Source organism: Bidens hawaiensis, unplaced genomic scaffold, assembly GCF_021521415.1.
Source record: "Bidens hawaiensis isolate Kalapana, Puna unplaced genomic scaffold, B.hawaiensis_p1.1 tig00003115_1, whole genome shotgun sequence".
NCBI lineage: Eukaryota > Viridiplantae > Streptophyta > Magnoliopsida > Asterales > Asteraceae > Bidens > Bidens hawaiensis.
Window position 1 is genome coordinate 1362598 of NW_027491167.1, and position 17583 is coordinate 1380180.

The 17583-nt window shown below is 36.8% G+C and overlaps 2 protein-coding genes and 1 pseudogene across 4 annotated transcripts; all 3 read right to left on the reverse strand.

Annotated features, from left to right (window-relative positions):
- Nucleotides 1-6001: 6001 nt before the first annotated feature.
- LOC143622231 (peptidyl-prolyl cis-trans isomerase FKBP17-1, chloroplastic-like) lies at nucleotides 6002-8611 on the reverse strand. The gene is made up of 5 exons (XM_077093431.1): nucleotides 8607-8611; nucleotides 7997-8189; nucleotides 6611-6733; nucleotides 6302-6418; nucleotides 6002-6220 (listed from the first exon to the last, which is right to left on the reverse strand). Exons 1-5 carry the CDS (start codon nucleotides 8609-8611, stop codon nucleotides 6098-6100), a joined length of 561 nt encoding a protein of 186 aa, XP_076949546.1. The 3' UTR covers nucleotides 6002-6097.
- Nucleotides 8612-8725: 114 nt separating this feature from the next.
- Nucleotides 8726-9530, reverse strand: LOC143622232 (putative ribosome biogenesis protein C8F11.04; annotated as a pseudogene).
- A 2013-nt stretch (nucleotides 9531-11543) lies between these two features.
- On the reverse strand, nucleotides 11544-15221 carry LOC143622312 (uncharacterized). 3 transcript variants are annotated; one of them, XM_077093500.1, is made up of 8 exons: nucleotides 15128-15221; nucleotides 13471-14702; nucleotides 13160-13394; nucleotides 12839-13069; nucleotides 12578-12751; nucleotides 12328-12504; nucleotides 12142-12255; nucleotides 11544-12064 (listed from the first exon to the last, which is right to left on the reverse strand). In XM_077093500.1, exons 2-8 carry the CDS (start codon nucleotides 14643-14645, stop codon nucleotides 11732-11734), a joined length of 2439 nt encoding a protein of 812 aa, XP_076949615.1. In that variant the 5' UTR covers nucleotides 14646-14702; nucleotides 15128-15221; the 3' UTR covers nucleotides 11544-11731. The 3 variants fall into 3 exon arrangements, with proteins under 3 accessions (XP_076949615.1, XP_076949616.1, XP_076949617.1); XM_077093501.1 differs by having other exon boundaries at nucleotides 15124-15210; XM_077093502.1 differs by lacking the exon at nucleotides 15128-15221 and having other exon boundaries at nucleotides 13471-14786.
- Between the last annotated feature and the right edge of the window lie 2362 nt (nucleotides 15222-17583).

Consider the following 17583-nt stretch of genomic DNA (forward strand, 5'->3'; position numbering starts at 1 on the left):
TGTCCAAGGCTCCTGATTCGGGTTCTGGGGTCTCATTCTGACGACCCTGACTTGATTCGGCCTTGCTGGCCTCATGTGTTGCGATTGCTTGCGCGATTATTTCCGCGAGTTCCTCGGGTGTCATGGTAATTCCCTTGGCTTTAGTTGGAGGCATTCTCGCTTTAAAAGAGTGAAAACATATCAATCTTAGCGCATGTATTCTGAGCACATAATATTATCATTATTTACTAGACACTGTGTGACCCGTGTTCCTAAGTGTGTGTATAGTTTCTTTTGAAAATATTTCATGCGATTTCCCCCAACGGTTATAGTCTAGGTTAAAACTTCTTTTCCTAGTTCGCTATAACCAGTGCTCTGATACCAATCTGTCACACCCGGCCCTGAGTGGCGGAAACAGCCGGGCGCGCGCGAGTGGGGATTGATAATTAAGCACGGGCCATTGCAAACATTTATAGTAAGATTTTCATTGCACATGAAATGTTAATACAAATACATTACATTGTTTAAAAATTTCATAAAAACATCAAAGTATAAAACTGTTGAAGATTTCCACGCCCTATCCCCTTGCGCGGCGGGAACAACCACACGCATCGAAGGGATAGAACTAAAATCTTCCAAAAAGCTAGTTTTAGATGTTCAGCGTGAGGTGCTCTAAGTGTGACTCCATGCGCTACCTAGTTATCTCCTGAAAGACACGTAAAAACATTTGAATCAGTATAAACTGAGTGAGTTCACAAGTTTTAGTAACTTGATAAATCGTATTGCATCATAATCTTGATACAAATCATTCTGAAACATAATTCTGATAGCATCATTAAAACACATGCTTGGTAAAACATAGTTCTATCAACATATTCTGATAGAATCGTTCCGCGGGTTACGCGCGAACATTTCTGGGAACTGTGCTCGTCTATGCAAAGTGGCGCTGCCACTACGAGCTAAAATAAGTAATACCGTCCCGCGGGTTACGCGCGAACGTTTCAGGAAAATGTGCTCGTCCATGCAAAGTGGCGCTGCCACTACGAGCTAATCAATAATTCCGTCCCGCGGGTTACGCGCGGACGTTGTGCCGGAAAACAAGGCGCTCGTCCATGCAAAGAGGCGCGACCCCTACGAGCGGGCTTAAACCCATAGTACTGCCCCATGACCATACTAGGCACTCGTCCATGCAAAGAGGTTTGACCCCTACGAGTGGGTGGATCAAACCAGCAGTCCCTACCCTTAGAGTTCCAATGGTAAAGTGATCACTTACTCGAGTTCTAGCGCACATACATCGAAAACCTTAGATAACCGTTCGCATTTCTCATCATGAAATATAATTTAAACACATAATCGCTTGCATAGCTTGTAAGTATACCATGATAAAACATTATTTAAGTACGTGTCCCTCGCCCCGAAAACAGTTTAAAAACAGTGAAAACAGCGAGAATAGGGGCTGTGAGACTCACCTGTGGTTCTTGTTAAGGGTTTAATCGAGATTCGGGTTTTCTTGGTGTTGGCCTTGGAATCGAAGGTCTAGAATACGATTAAATAACAAGAAGTATATATATTAAGATCAAGAAATGGGAGAATATAAGGGTTGGAAAGTAGATCTCAAGGTTATATTCTCGACTTACCTAGTAACAGGATCGGAAATGAAAACAACGGATGCTTGGGAGAGGATTAGTGCAAGTTTGCAGTTCTTTTTGGGTGATAATTTAGGTTACATATTTATAGGCAAACTCAAGGGAACACAATCCCTTGCTTTAGGGGATTGTAATCTTTTCATATCTAGGGGTAATGATGATAAAGTATGGAAATTATTATTATTTATTTAAAAGTGGAGTAGTGGATAAAAGATTTTGATTTTGATTTGGTCAGGACATGCAGGTCTGTGGTTGGTGGGAGTAGGGTGGCTGACAGTTGACTTTTCATGTTACAGTGTGCTTTTTCAGGTACTTTGTCAGTGTACAGTAAAAAGTGGAAAATCTCTGAAACACGCTACCGTTTCTTTTTGGGCGGGAGTAATCTCCTTACAACTGGAGAATAGACTAAGTGTTCTGCGCGTATTACTTTGTGCGCATAGCTTTCTGCGTGACGGACATTTCTTTGCTGCGGGTAGGTGCGTGACCTTCTCGCAGTCAGGGACATTGAGTTTCATTTGTAGATTCTCCAGGTGGTCTTGGTATTTCAACATAGTGATCAGTTATGTTGAAGTCAATTCCATCTTGGAGCTTCAGACAAACTAGCTCTCAATGTTCCCGCCATGCGGGGAGGTTAGTTCCCTTCCGCACGCGCATAAACGATTTAGGGTGCACCCGCCTTAGCATCATGCGTGACGGTCAACCCATTAGACAACATAACGTTAAGGTACATGAAAACATAAAGCCAAAACATTCGCGCATGGCGCATATAACATATGCTCACGCTGGTTCTTAACATGGCGCGCTCGCGCAGGGCGCACATAACAAATGCACGCGCTGACTAACATGGCGCGCTCGCGCAGGGCGCACATAACAAATGCACGCGCTGACTAACATGGCGCGCTCGCGCAGGGCGCACATAACATAATTACCTAATATTTAGGTTGGTTACTTGGTTTAAGGGATTGGGAATTTACCGGGTGTCACAAGAAGCTTTGCCGTTTAGCCACTTCGACAACCCTCGCTTAACCGCCATGATTCGAGATACGCTTCAACCACAATACACTCACGTAAGTCGTCATACTCTTAAACGTTATTGTTTAAAATTGTGGAAGAAGGCCAAAGAGGTACTAATTGCATATTTTGAAAATATAAATACGAGAATAAACTTAACTAGTGATGTTTGGTCGGCTCCACATGGTCTACCCGAATCTTATCTTTGTGTCACCGCTCATTGGGTAGACCAGTCATCGTGGGAAATGATGAAACGCACCATTGCTTTCGAACTCTTTGAGTATCCACATACGGGAGATAATTTGTTTGAAATTTTAGATTATGTTATAAAAACTTATAAACTAGAAAATAAAATATTTTCAATGGCATTTGATAACGCGTCGAATAATACATCGGCGGTTGATAAATTAAAATTAAAATATACGCAGATTTGCAATGGTGTATTTTTTCACTCAAGGTGTGTTGCACATATCATTAATTTAATCGTGCAAGACGGACTTGCTTCGGATGAGGTTACATCGGTTATAAACGATTTTAGACTAATGATACATGAAGTTTTTAAGAAAAGTAAAAAAAGAGAAATGGAATATAGAAAATTTTGTAAAGATACGGGAAGAAAAGCTTTGGGAGCTAATTGGGATGTACCTCATCGATGGAATTCCACTTGCATAATGTTTCAAAGTGCTTTGAAACAAAGAGAAACTTTACAAATGTTTCATTCTAGTCTTGCCGAGAATGATTTGGCAATCCCCTTTTCAAATGAGAAATGGGAAATTATCAATGACTTATCGACTTTTCTTGAAGTTTTTAAAACATCAACTACGAAACTATCAGGAACGTATTATCCGACAAGTCCCTTAGTTCTTTCGGAGTTATTTTTAATCGTTAACAATCTTAAAGAATTTGAAAATAAAAGTCCAATGTTTTCAAACATCATATTACCAATGAAGTTTAAATTAAAAAAATACTTTCTTGAATTGCCACCGGTTTTTACTTGCGCCGCCGCTTTAAACCCAATGTTAAATGTTACGGGGGTTGAATGTGTGATAGACGAAATTTTTTCAGCCTTAGATATGCATGAAGTTGACCCAAACTTTTCAACAGAGGCAAAAAATGATTTTAACTTGAATTTTAAATTTATGTATGACTTTTATTTAAATAAATATGGGTCAAACATACACATGCCTATGCCGGGGGGGTCTTCATCAAGTTCAAGTGCTACTAGAGTACAAGATCCCATGATTAGCCTTATGAACACCGTTCGCAACGTAACGGCTAAAAAACAAAGGGGTAACACCCCTTCAAGCGAACTAGGAAGGTATAGTGCAAATGATTACTCTACCGGTTTATCCGAAGAGGAATATGGCACTTTTGATGTTTTGGCTTGGTGGAAGGTAAAGGAAATCGAGTTTCCGATTCTTGCCACCATGGCCCGTGATTTACTAACCGTCCAAGCTTCTACGGTAGCTTCGGAATCCGCTTTTTCTCTTAGTGGCAGGGTAATATCGGTGAGAAGAACAAGACTAAATTCGGAGTCGGTGGAGATGTGCATTTGCTTAAAGGATCACTTGGACTCAATCGATCGTATTCAACACGTAACCACTCTCGCAGATGAAACACCACTTGATGTTCGAGTGCACGACGAACAAGAAGGCATTTCTACAAGTAATTCCGAGGAAGAAGTCGCCGCTCAATAATTACGACGAACAAGAAGGCTTTTCTAGAAATAATATGTCACAACTTTATATTTATAAGTTTAATGTTTTGTTAGTTTGTTTTTGAAGATTTTAAAACATGTAACCTTTTTTTTTTTGAACTTCTTAAAGTAAATAAAATGAATTTTATGTTAATTGTTTTGTTTATTTTTCATGCTATACAAATACGAATCGTAATTTAGAATCCAAATCGCAAACGAAAAACGAAAAAAAAAACTAAATGCACTTGTATTGCAAATCCAATGAACAAGTTTACATTGTACAATGGTTACATATTTAACTGATGTTGTTCCAACTGATGAAACTCTGCAACTGATGTGTCACTGATTCATATTTTGCGTCAGTGACAACAAACTCTGCAACTGATGAATGTTCCCACTGATGAGTATTCCTCATCAGTGGCAACCTTCAGTAGTTGTCATCAGTGGCAACCTTCAGTAGTTGTCGTCAGTGGCAACCTTCAGTAGTTGTCTTCAGTGGCAAACATCTTCAGTAGTTGTCTTTTCTTCATCAGTTAATTGTTTATTTTTATGTTAATTGTTTTTTTTATTTTTCATGTTATACAAATACGAATCGTAGTTTAGAATCCAAATCGCAAACGAAAAACGAAAAAAAAAATTACACTGTAACCGGTTGGAACCGGTTACGGTACAGGAACCGGGTTAGGAACCGGTAAGAACCGGTTAGATAGGTTAGGGGTCCGAGGGTGGGAGAACCGGTTCGGTTCCCTAACCGGTTCGAGCCTGGAACCGGTTTAATTGAGGGTTTTGAATATAGGAACCGGTTAGGAACCGGTTCCGGTTCCTAGTCCCAAACCGTTTTGTACATGCCTAAACCTGATTATGTAACTTCACATTTTAAAATTGTTGTATTTAAATTGTTACATCTATATGAAGTTTGTAATGTTTAGAAGCATAATACAATGTTACAATATGAAATAACACTTTTAAGTTCTTTTCAGAACGGTTTGTGTTATGTCTGGTAAAGCGGGCAGGTCAGGTTGGGAAAGGTGACAGCTCAGGGTTTAGTTTTGGTTAAAACCATGCCGTGCCTCTTTTTCGGGTCAGAATGGGTTTTGACATATACACGTGCGGGTGGTTTTAAAAAGGGTTAAAATTCTCCAACAGTCTTACATAGCTATTTATGGTGATCTTAACACTACAATATAAGATGATCACATATTACAGTCGTTCAAAAACAAGAAACACTATCACAGTAAAAGTGCAAAGCAACAGTAACAGCATTTGAGTTAAAGAAAAACAAAACAAATTATTTTTATACTTTTACTGCAAATGTCAACTCAGTGAATTAACCGGTTGATTTGACCCATTTGCTTCATTCTTTACAGGTATTGTGTAACATTAGCTTTTAGAATCACACTTTTACCAACAATCTAGACCAAATAATGGAAAAGTTTTATAATAATTATAAGTGACCGTTCATTCCAATCGGCAGTCCCACACGATTGTCTGCACTAGTTCAAAATTAATATCCAAGGATCGGAAGTCACTCCCCAACTGATAATCAATCCATTGGAAGGTAGCAGATAGCATCAGGAAATGCCATGATGAGTAACGTTTGAAAATCACACAAACATCCAACGGTATAATGAATTACAGAAATAATCGTGATACTCGGATACAACAAAAATTATGATATCTATATTTGTTTGGTGACCACAATTATGTATGGATACAAATATATCTGGTCATGTTTTAGATTATGCACAAGACAAAATTCAAAAATTTAGAGGCGTTTCACACTGACCAATTCAATGTCAAATATGATAATACCCAAGGTCGAGCCTTCTCCGTTCGCAAGGCGTGTAGGATTGAAAATGGTAGTGAACAGCCTTTGCCTATCAAAATACTGTCGAAACACAAATGAAGATGAGTCCCGCAAAACAAAACCGAGGAAACAAGTGGCCATTTGATAGTTTGGAGAGCTTACGTTTGGTGGAACGGGCTCTTGATCCATGTTCTGATATCCTTGAGATGGCGGGATGATGACCCGACGAATACCTCCCACTTTCATTGATCTAACAGCTGCTTGGATCCCTGCTATCACCTGGACTACGTTAAAAAAATGAAACAAATGCTCTCATAGTGGATCATAAAAGAGTACATTATACAACTCTACACAATAATCAGTTTTAATATCTTATACAGTTATACTAACTGCATATATCCTTAATTTTTCTGTAAATTTCTTACATACATAGCTTGTCAAACACACAACTGGTAGGTATTAGACACTTACTTTGCCTGAACCAAGAACGAAGATAAAGGGAATCGGTTCACCGGTTTCATCTTTGTGGCCGTATGTTGAATCAAAGCGCCATCCTTGCTTTGCAGCTAACCGACCATAGTAGTGAATGGCAACCTGTACAGTACACAGATGCAACTACGTATATATGAAAAAGACAGATTACATAGTAACATATTGTATACATTTTCAGTAATATCCTAAATCCTCAATGTATACAATCTACCTCATTAAAAACATATGCATAAAGTTCTCAATTTGTGCATCAAATTATAGTTATTACTGCAATCAAAATCAGAACATAAAAACTCACATATTCATCCTGATTTAAACTAGGAAACTGAATATATATATATATATATATATATATATATATATATATATTTCATTTTTGAATCTAGGTAAGATACAACTCAGATAATTTAATTTCAAAACCACCTTTCCTATATCCATTTTGCTTTCGCAACTATTATAATTCAAATACTAACATCTAGGGCTGTAAACGAACCGAACATTCAGCGAACAGTTCGTGAACCGTTCGGCTGAAAGTTCGTTTACGTTCGTTCGTTTGTTTAATAAATGAACAAACATGAACAAGAAATTTTGTTTGTTTAGTGAGCGAACATGAACAGAGGTTGCATCCGTTCATTTGTGTTCGTAAACGTTCGGTAATGACTAGTGTGTTCATTTATGTTTGCTTATGTTCGTTAGATACAGGTTTGTTTTATATTTTATAATTTTTATTTGTAATAACCAACATAACATTTAAATTTTATAATTTTATTGTTTATGTCCATTCGGTTAATGTTTGTTTTATAAAGTCTTGCTTTAACTAACACCAAATCTAACATGTGCTTTGTTGACATTATAAGAATAAAACCGCCGATTGGGCGATGATTATGCTTATGATTATTATCATCTCAAGTTCTTAACTTTATATTTAGTTAAGAATAATGTCTTTTTTTCTTAAATAGTGGATGTTCGCTTGCGTTCGTGAACAAGTTCAGTTCTTTAACGAACGAACAGAAACAAGATTTTTCGTTCGGTTAGCGTTCATGAACCGCCCGTGAACAAGTTTAAAGCTAAACGAATGAACATGAACAAGGCTTCATTCGGTTTGGTTCAGTTCGTTTACAGTGTTAGTAATATGAGTGTTTTTGACCGTGTAATTTTAGGGTTACAAAAGAACTAAAAATTCAGCAGGATGAAGTTCGTATAATGGCGTACTTACTGTTTGAACAAATCATTACGGTGACGTAATTTAACACATAATAAAGCTAAATCAAATTTATCTAGTTCTCTTGTGTAAACAAACTGTAGCTTAAAATTCTATAATTACAAATTTTCTATACAAACTGAAAGTGATAAGAGCATCGAAACCCAATCGCCATTGACCGGAGAAACACCATCACCATCACCAAGGCGAAGATCCAACGCCTTAACACCTCCAGATTCAGGCAGTTCCGTAAATCGAGGAGTCGGTGCTGCCACGGCGGCAGCTTCTGAGAAATGAACGGAGGTCTTACAAACTGAAAACACCGACGCCGTTGCGATTGCGAGCCGGGTTGTCACACTAGTATGTTAAACGAGTCAGCTCACCTTGGCTTGAATACTATGAATTTGAGCTCGAGTTCAGCCAACAAGCAATCTCATATCGACTTGGAATCTAAATGTGCCAGCTCGGCTCGTTTATTTACAGCTCCAATTCGGTTTTAATTCGAACTTAATAAGAAAACAGCATGTTTTTCATACAAAGTTTATTTTAAATTATAATATTAAATCATCAACAAGAACAAACTGCAAAACTGATTCTATAAACACCTTCAATATTCAAAAACTATATTCCTTGTTACGAATTCATTCGATCTTAACAAGAAAATCATAGTTTCCAAACAAAGACACTTTTAAATCAACACAAAGTCACAATAAAAATCTTGAAAAGTGCACCGCAAAGTCATAAACTAATAATGTAACAAAACAATGCACTAACACCATAATCCAAAACAAGTTATCATAACAAAAATGCAGAACTCAAACCTATTAATCAAATTCTATAAATAAGATACCATCATCAAAACAAAAACTTTAAACTCTCGAAACTGACCTTACTTACTTCTTCCCAGAATCCAAAAGCGAACCGTCACACACATCGTCAAGTTCACATATTTCTTTCACACCCTCAATCTTCAACTTGATATCCGGCAACGCCTGATACACCGGCAACGCAACCGAATCCGCAAACTTCAAATGCAAAGACCTCACACCCCCAAACTTCTTCTTCCCCACGAACCCGACACCCCCTTCAATCGCGGCCGCCACATTCTCCACAATCTCATCTCTCGTCATCGAAACCTTCCCGACCTTCACCACACTACACGTCCCGGACCCAAAAAACAACAGCCCGGAAGCACACCCTCTTTCAATCTGCTCCTTCCAATTCATATGACCCAAATCCACACCCAACGGCAACTTCTTCTTCTTAAAAAACTGCTTCCCTAACAACTTAGGCAAAAGATGAATAACCCGTTTATCCGCAAAGAACATATCGTACGAATCACACAGCTTCCGCTTCGATTCAAACGGCTTGTAATCGGTTCTGAGCTTGGAAAGCTTGATAAACCCCAATACCATCTGCTTTAATCTTCTGTTTAGCGAGCTTTGAAGTGAGATTGGAATCGTCGATTATTAAACAGAGTTGTGATGAATGGGGTGAGATGATTGGATTAGGAAGTGGGATTTTGTTAGGGTTTGTTCGTTTTTGTGGGAGTGTTTTGAGGGTGAAGATGAGGTAGATGAAGTCGTCTGAAGGTAAGAGTTGTGGGTTGTGGGAATCGGTTTGCTTGGTCTTCCATTTCAGTAAGCAGTCCACGGCGGAGCTGACGGCGGCGGCGGTGGATGGTGGTATAGCTGCCATTGATGATGAATGAACAACAGAAAGAAAGGGTTTTTTGCAGGGTTCTAATTTTACGCAGTGTTGGTGAGTCTCATTTCATTAACAGGGAAAGGAAACGAGAAGAAAATAGGAATGAATCAAAAAGATAGAAAACTTAAGTCAATATTCATTTTTTAAAATTCGAGAGATTAGGAGAGAAAATGTTTATGAATAACATTGACTACCTATTAACTCTTATATTTTCTTTTATTTTCTTCTATTTTTCATTAAATTCGGAAACATGAAATAAAGCGATTATTTTCCTTCTCTCTTTCTTTTCTCTTTCAATTCTCCTCCCTTTCTTTTCTCTCCTTAAATGAAACTCGGGAATATAGTGTTAAAGTTGAAAGCGAATCAATTATTATAATACTAGCTTTTAACTCGCGGGTTACTTAGTCACTTAGGTGATTATTGTTTTTTAATTATTGATTTAGTCCGGTTTAACCCATTTACCTTATACTATATTTGTTAGTATACATCATGAATTTATAAAATTCTACTAAATTCAGAAATCATTGTTGTTGTGATGTTATTTTTTTTTACTCTACATCATGAATTTATAAAATTCTACTAAACCCAGAAATCATATTGTGAGTGTTAACAATTGATTTTTATTTCAAATAAGAAAAAACCTTGAAACGATATTTGCCATATTATTAGTTTGTTTGCCATTTTTGTCTAGATTTAGTATCTTCATATCCTTTTTTTCTCGTAACTCTTGATAGTGTGATAGACGGTTCGTGTGAGAAGACATCGTTCTTTAAGTACAATCTCACCCTACTTAATGGTTGTCATTGGCTTTTGTTTATAGTCATAGCAAAGCAAACTGACAATAGATATTTTCATCTTGTAGACGTGACAATGGATAATTTCGACAAGGGTTGAGCCCCTTCAACTATTCATACAGGTAGACTCGGCCGAGTGTGGTCTTTGTGAGGATCTTCAAAAGACGGTAGACCATTTACTCACTTCTTGCCAAATCGCAAATCGAGTTTGGAGCTTCATTAGCTTGTGGTGTCACATACCCCCTATTTTCACATTTTCGGTTCGGGATCTTCTCGAAATCCATAAAACGGGTCCTTTGGATTTGGGAAAAAGAAGAAGAAAACGCTCCATGGTATTATATTGACGGCTTGTTGGTGCGTTGAGAAGACAGGAACTGAGGTCATTTTTGAAAGCATGGTTATAACGAAGACTAAAATTAGGGAGGATATAAAATCTTTGGGGTTTCTTTGGATTAAATACAGGTCTTCGTTTAAACCTCTTCGTGGTAATGATTAGTGAAATTTTAACTTCTAAATAAGATAAGCACAAAAATTAAAGCTTCTACAAATATAGATACACCTAATACATCGAAACTCATTGCCCATGGATAAAGAAAAACCGTTTCAACATCAAAAACAACAAAAACTAGAGCTTTGTTTTGTGGTTTGTGGCTCTAGCATCTTGCTTGTTTGCCGTTTTTAATGAAGTTGTCGTTCAAAAAGGATATAGTTGCTATATATTTTCAGAAAATATGTGTATATAAAGGGTGTTCTACCAATTATTAAAGTTACTAAAGGAATTTGTATGTTTAAACTTTAAATAGAAATATAGCTAGAGATAGATTATAGGCATGTTGTTATAAATTATTGTAGGCGTTTCATGGCATATGAGCATTATACAAGTCTCATCCATTGTAATGTCATATTGTAACAATTCTCTTAACACCAAATATTTCTAGTCAAACTGTTTTAAAGCTATTTAGATCTATAATACCGAACAAAACCAGTCATCACGCTTGCAATTTGATCAACGCATATTTTTACTAGATCTTGATTGTGAAAAACTACTTCTACAATATTTTTCTTACGACTCAATTTTATAAAATATGGATTATCTCATACAACTTTATTTATAAATATTTTTTGGGTTTTCTAAGAGCTTACTCAAATAGTGCATGTAAAATTACATAATTGCACATAGCATACATACGAATCATAGGAAGGCCAAGACTAAACCATTACAAGTTACAACTTAACAGATAATGAACTTTTCTGAGTTGGTAAACCGGCAGCTCACTCACTCATAACAAAATATAATCTGCTCAATTATTCCATATGCTTGCATATATATACATTCACCTTCAATCCAACTGTCTTCGTGTCGTTTTAGAGCATCACAGCCTTCGAAACTTGCGTATATCACTGTTCATTATTGATCCATACCTCTTTAAGAAGTTGATATCGAACACTACCGTTGCTGGTTGTATCCTTTGATCTCCAGATGGACTTCGTTGTAGCAGGTGATCCGCGAGAACCATCAATAACGGCTGTCAAGGGGGAACACAATTCATCGAGTTCATCATCACTCGTGTTTGCCTTTCTCAAGATTGACCTGCTGCGGGTCAACTGAGTTCGGCTCACACCATCTCCTAGGATGTGCCTTATTGAAGATGCAGGCGGTGGGTGATATACGACTGAAGCTGCTGCACAGGGGAGACTGGTCACACAATCTTCGCCATCCTCAAATGAATCCTAGAAAATTCAATAGTTTAAGAAATGTTTATGTTAAGTTTATTATTCCATTTGTAAGCTTTAATCAGGTGGTTTACCTCTGAATCTAGGGCGTCAAGAACCACCACAGGTATCGGGTCGGGGCAAAACTCATCTGGGACGAAGGTATCAAGTATCCTCTTTATCAATGGTGCACCAAAAGTTGGGCATACCTTATAGAACACAAAAAATATATTTAATTTGTGAAAAAAAAAGGTGAAAATTTATTATTCAGAATAGCAAACCTCTTTTCTAACTGTGCTACTTAAGAGCAAGTCTTTAGGAAGCATCATGAGGTCACTCAATGCATTAAGGAGATGAAAAGATTTGTCTTTTGTTCTCGTGTCATCATTCTCATCTTCACACGCATCATCATCGTCAATACCAAATAGATCTGTCAGCCACCTTGACCAGTTTCCTATCTGCATTTGACCAAAAGGATACACTTAGTTCAAAAGCAAAATATGAAGCACATGTTAACTTGATTTTACTAACCGCATTTTTAAGCTGTGCACCAGCCCCAAAACTTGCTTTCCCTGATGAAATAGGAAGGACTCTTGCATCACTGATCGGATCCGATACAGGGTCGGTTGGAACATCATCAGCAGACTCACGAAGAATTGCATTAAACATAGCCACATCTAATCTAGCCATGCATTGTTCCATAACCTAGAAAAAAGTTCGAAAAATAATATTATAAACAGGTAAAACAGTTGATGTTGTAAAATAGGATATTGTATATTTTAATGAAGTTACCAGTCTGGAAAGAACAGGTAAGCAACCACAATCGTGCCCTCCAGCTCGAACAGGACAGATTCTTTCACAAGCATCCATGAAAGCTGTCTTCCAAAGCTCCATTGAGAAGTTTGCTTGTTCTTGAGTACGTGGACTCGATGTTTTTTTAAAGAATTTCGATTTACTAGATTCAGAATCTACAATTCTTATTATAGCTTTTGCGGCTGCTGATTGCATATATGGAGTTAAAGTCTGCAAAATTCAACAGAATAGAGTTAGTAATAAACATATGTGCATAATATCTAACTTAAATTAATGAGTAATTTGTGATAACGAAACAACCTGCCACCATACTGACTCGATAATCCGTGAAAAGATCCAAGATTCAACTTTTTCCAGTGCTGAGGTAAAATTACAAGGATTTTCCCATTCTTTCTTCCATTTGAGTGAAGATTTAATGTCATTATTACCCTTGATGCCATTCTTTTTGCTTGAAGAAAGGGATTTGTGTTCTTGCTCGAAAGTAATGTATATAAATGCTCTTAGTACAACACAGTTCGACATCCAGAAAGTTAACCTGTGTTACAAAGCAGATGTAATTAGTTGACAATTTCATGGTATTAAAGGAATTTGTTTAGTATACAACAAAGTACCTTGGAACATCGTTTCCGCACGCTTTTGCTACCAAAATCAACCCTGAAACAATGCTTCTTGCTGAACTTGCTCTTCTGGATTGAGAATTTTCTTTAAACGCGTGCAGGTACAGCCGAGAAAGACGCCTAGCTGGCGCATGGACTTTGCTAATTGAACTCCCGTGTTCTGCAACTATTGAGTAAAGTCCAACTTCAATAGCAGCAGCTTCTCTCAACTCACCTTCAAGACTTTGTACCCTGTGCTCCAATTGCTGTAACTTCACATCTTTGACTTTTTCCCCAATCTTGTTTGACCTCCACGATCTGGTAGATTTAACCTTTTTAAACCGATCACCACTTACGATGTTGGCCTCATGATCTCCTACGGTTTGACTTTTTTGTTCACTTTGACTTTCTAGTTCATTTTGACTTTCTTGTACATTTTGACTTTCATCATCGACCCGCGATTCCATTGCGTTTACAGATCCCGTTTCTTCATTTGTTTCAGCCACTGATTCAGTAACTGATTTTTGAACATTTGGACTTACGTTTGACCGTGAGGTCATAGATACTGCAGCCATGGAAGACTGTGAGGAAACATCATCATCAGTAACAGAAGTACTCTCGGTTTCTTCAACATGTTCCTCATGTAAACACTCAGACGAGTTTCTATCCATTGACACAGATCTCACACGATTCGCCGCTTCAATTTTCAAAAACAACATCGGTTGAACCGTGTTACTAAACGCCCTCTTGCAGTTCATAGGCACACTAACAACCAAGCCATCTTTCACAACACCATACTCTGCAAAGTCCACAACCGCAGTAGCCAATAACTGGCCTTTAACGCTTTTATCCCTTCGCGGTTCATACATATTAAACTCTATACAGTTTTTCAAAAACACGTCACCGTCTCCAGCCTTAATCGACATTTCTCTTAACAATGTCAAATTAAGCTTAAAAGATTCATTGAACTCAATTTTACCATCACCAACACCGGAAGTGGAAGCAAGTAAAGGGGTGACTGGTTTCGTACTCCCTGAATTTTTATCACCGTGTTCCCATTGAATCAAAGCGGAACGAATGGATCTCAGTGATTGTGACGGAGGCCATGGTTTAATCTCTATAATATCTATTATGTAACTGAGTTGAACAGATGGAGTTCTCTTGATCTTTGTTTTCACTCCCTGTACCATTTTTGTGTTCTTGTATATCTCGAAAACGCTATGAAATTGCGATAATCAGTTTTTAACCTAGAACATGTAAGTAAAACAAATTGAGGTAGCAAACAAACAGAATCCGCAATTTATGCAAAATGTCTATGATGAGATTGTCTAAAATTCTGGATTTATTATCAATGAATAACGTATTCCAATATGTAGATAATAATAATAAACAAAAGCTAGTGGTATGGTATCCAAAACTGATAACTTTTATAAAACATATCTGAAGACTAAATATTGGATGATTGTAACAAGAGTTTCAGCTAGGGAAAGTGATGAATGAAAGAAGCCCTAATTAGCATTCATAATATTATATAAGATAAAATCATCGAATAACATGCCATGAATACACACACACACAGGTAAGAAAAGAAACTGTAAATGAAGTGAAAATAGAGGCATAATGAAGCATCAATTAGTGATAAAATTGCAAGGGTGATGAGGAACTTACTTACATGAAATGAACAAGGCTTGGAAATTGGGTGAACAGAGAGAGAGAATAATAATAATAATAATAATATCGTCTGGAGGGAGTAGAGGAGAGATCGATTATGACTTATGAGCAGAGACTGATGCGAATTTCTGAGCTGAAGTTTAGGATTAATAAGACAGCAGCACTGTTTTTTTTTTAATTTCCGTCCTTCGAGTTAGAATTTGGGCAAAAAGGAGAACGGTTAAAAACTTCAATCTAAGTTAAAAGTGTACTTGTATTATATATAGATGTATTTTTTTTTAAATATAAATATGATTGTAGGTGTTCATGGTTTAGTTTGAAACCATTTAGTTGGTCGGTATAGGAATTTTAATCTTGTAGAGAATGGTTTGATTTATGATTTATATTCGAATTTGTAAGAAAAAGTGGACTAGATCGTAGGGGTTGGACTATGCACCTTTTTTGTGTTTTACTTGGACATTTAACTACTTTAATTTATATCATATAGATAACTTAGTTTTGTTTTAAGGATGCAACACATGGAGTTGGTCTTTTAAGCTTTAACCACTGGAACATTATCGCTTCTTTATTCAGATAGTCTCTAATGTATTGTTGAGGCTATACTGTGAAATCAAACTAAAGCCAAATCGTTAGTAGTAATTTTCTTTGGTTCGTTTTAATTCTCAAAGGGGATGGTTTAGTTTACAATAGTGAATAACATTACTAACAATTTGATTAACAGTTTGACTTTAAAACAATCAAAATCAAACCATAATTACCCCTAACTACGATGAAAAAAAATATAAGTTCTTATTCTATACACATATGAGGCCACATAATTCAATTGTTATCCATTGTAGAAAAGTTAAAAAAAATTATTTAATAAACTGTTTTTTTTACTCATTATTCAAATTATTATATAAAAACATAGATATTACATCAACATAGTAGGTAGGCGGGCAACAAGCTGCGCTGCCACCCATTTCTGAATTGCAAACCCTAACCTGCTAAAGACATACCCCTGCCCCTTTGGAGTCGACACATTGCTATGCACAACCCGTTGAACCCTGGTTAGGAAACGGATAGCTTCCGGTGCCAATGAGCCAAAGGTATCAAAAGCCAGAGGAACAAAAACATGTTGGTTCTCTTCACAGGCTTTAGCATGTTTCTCCAACTGGTTTATTTAATCATAAAAGGTGTAACAACATTAAAAAGATGAGGTAATAACATTAATAGGTGTTGACACTATATATATGACTTTGGATGCTTTCTAAATATGTACAAACACTAATTATTGTGAAGATAAGGGTGGCAATGTGATCATGTGGAAAAGTAAAAGGGGGTGTACTTATAAACATGGAACATGGAGGAGTGACAAATGAGTAGTTGATAGATTAGTATTGTATGAGTAAGGGTTACTCGAGTGAGAGGAACGTGTAACACACGCTCTAACCAAGTGTCGGTGTATAGGGTATATCAATTTGTTTGTTTGGTGGTAGTGGGCGCGTTGTGTCTGTTGTACTCGCCGCCTATTTGCTGTTTCCAACCCAATAATACGCGTTCCCGCTCAAATACTTCCCGGTCGTCAACAAAATAAATCAATTTATATAAACAACACACGTTTTGTTCATACAAAGAAAAAATATATATTTCTAAAACAAAGTGATAATCTTAACATTAACAAATTTATGGGTGATACTTTATTGTCGGTTAATAATATAATACGGGTTTGTTCAAATACTTGTCATTTCATTTGTTAAAGATAAATACATACATTTAAACGAATTGTGTACGGGTTTGGTCAAATACTTGTCATTTCATTTGTTAAAGATAAATACATACATTTAAACGAATTGTGTACATTGGTTAACTTACATAATCTTTTAACTTTATTAATAAGAAAAAAAATAAGTTGTTTTCTTTCATGTGATTTGTTTAAATATATAATTTTAGTTCAGTAGTTTTAAATTTATGACTTTTGTCCGTGTTGTTTCATTTCACTTGCAAATTAATCTGACATCACTAACTCCGTTAAGTCTGGTCGTTAAACCCATTATCGTGCACCTCACGTGAGGAGCAATTTTGTACTTTTTCTCCACAAATAATCCCCAGCCCTACTTTGCAAGCTCTCTCACGTAAAGGGTTGGCGTTAATTTAGGGAGAATAAGGACAAAACTGTCCCTCCCGTGAGGTACACGCTGATGGTTTAACGACCACACTTAACAGGGTTAGTGGGGTCGGGTTTAATTGCAAATAGAATGAAACTACAAGGACGAAAATCACAAATTTGAAACTATTAGACTAAGGCCGCATATTTGGATAAAGCATAGAGACAAAAACTGCAGTTTAATTGTATTAAAAAATTTTAAAAAAATGTAAAAATGACCTGTATTGTATCAACGTGATTTAACAATAAGCTCATTAGCACATATAAATTTGGGGGGGGGGGGGGGGCACATTTTCTATGTTTTTGGTTTA

Excerpts from the sequence above, each read along its gene's own strand:
- LOC143622231 (XM_077093431.1), bottom strand. Across the intron at positions 6,734-7,996 it reads CTCCGGTCAATGGCGATTGG|GTTGCCATTCACTACTATGG; the intron begins GTTTCGATGCTC and ends TGTACTGTACAG. Across the intron at positions 6,419-6,610 it reads TCGTTCTTGGTTCAGGCAAA|GTGATAGCAGGGATCCAAGC; the intron begins GTAAGTGTCTAA and ends AACGTAGTCCAG.
- LOC143622312 (XM_077093500.1), bottom strand. The coding sequence starts at position 14,645 with ATGGTACAGGGAGTGAAAACAAAGATCAAGAGAACTCCATCTGTTCAA. Across the intron at positions 12,505-12,577 it reads GTGCACAGCTTAAAAATGCG|ATAGGAAACTGGTCAAGGTG; the intron begins GTTAGTAAAATC and ends GGTCAAATGCAG. Across the intron at positions 12,256-12,327 it reads GTAGCACAGTTAGAAAAGAG|GTATGCCCAACTTTTGGTGC; the intron begins GTTTGCTATTCT and ends GTGTTCTATAAG.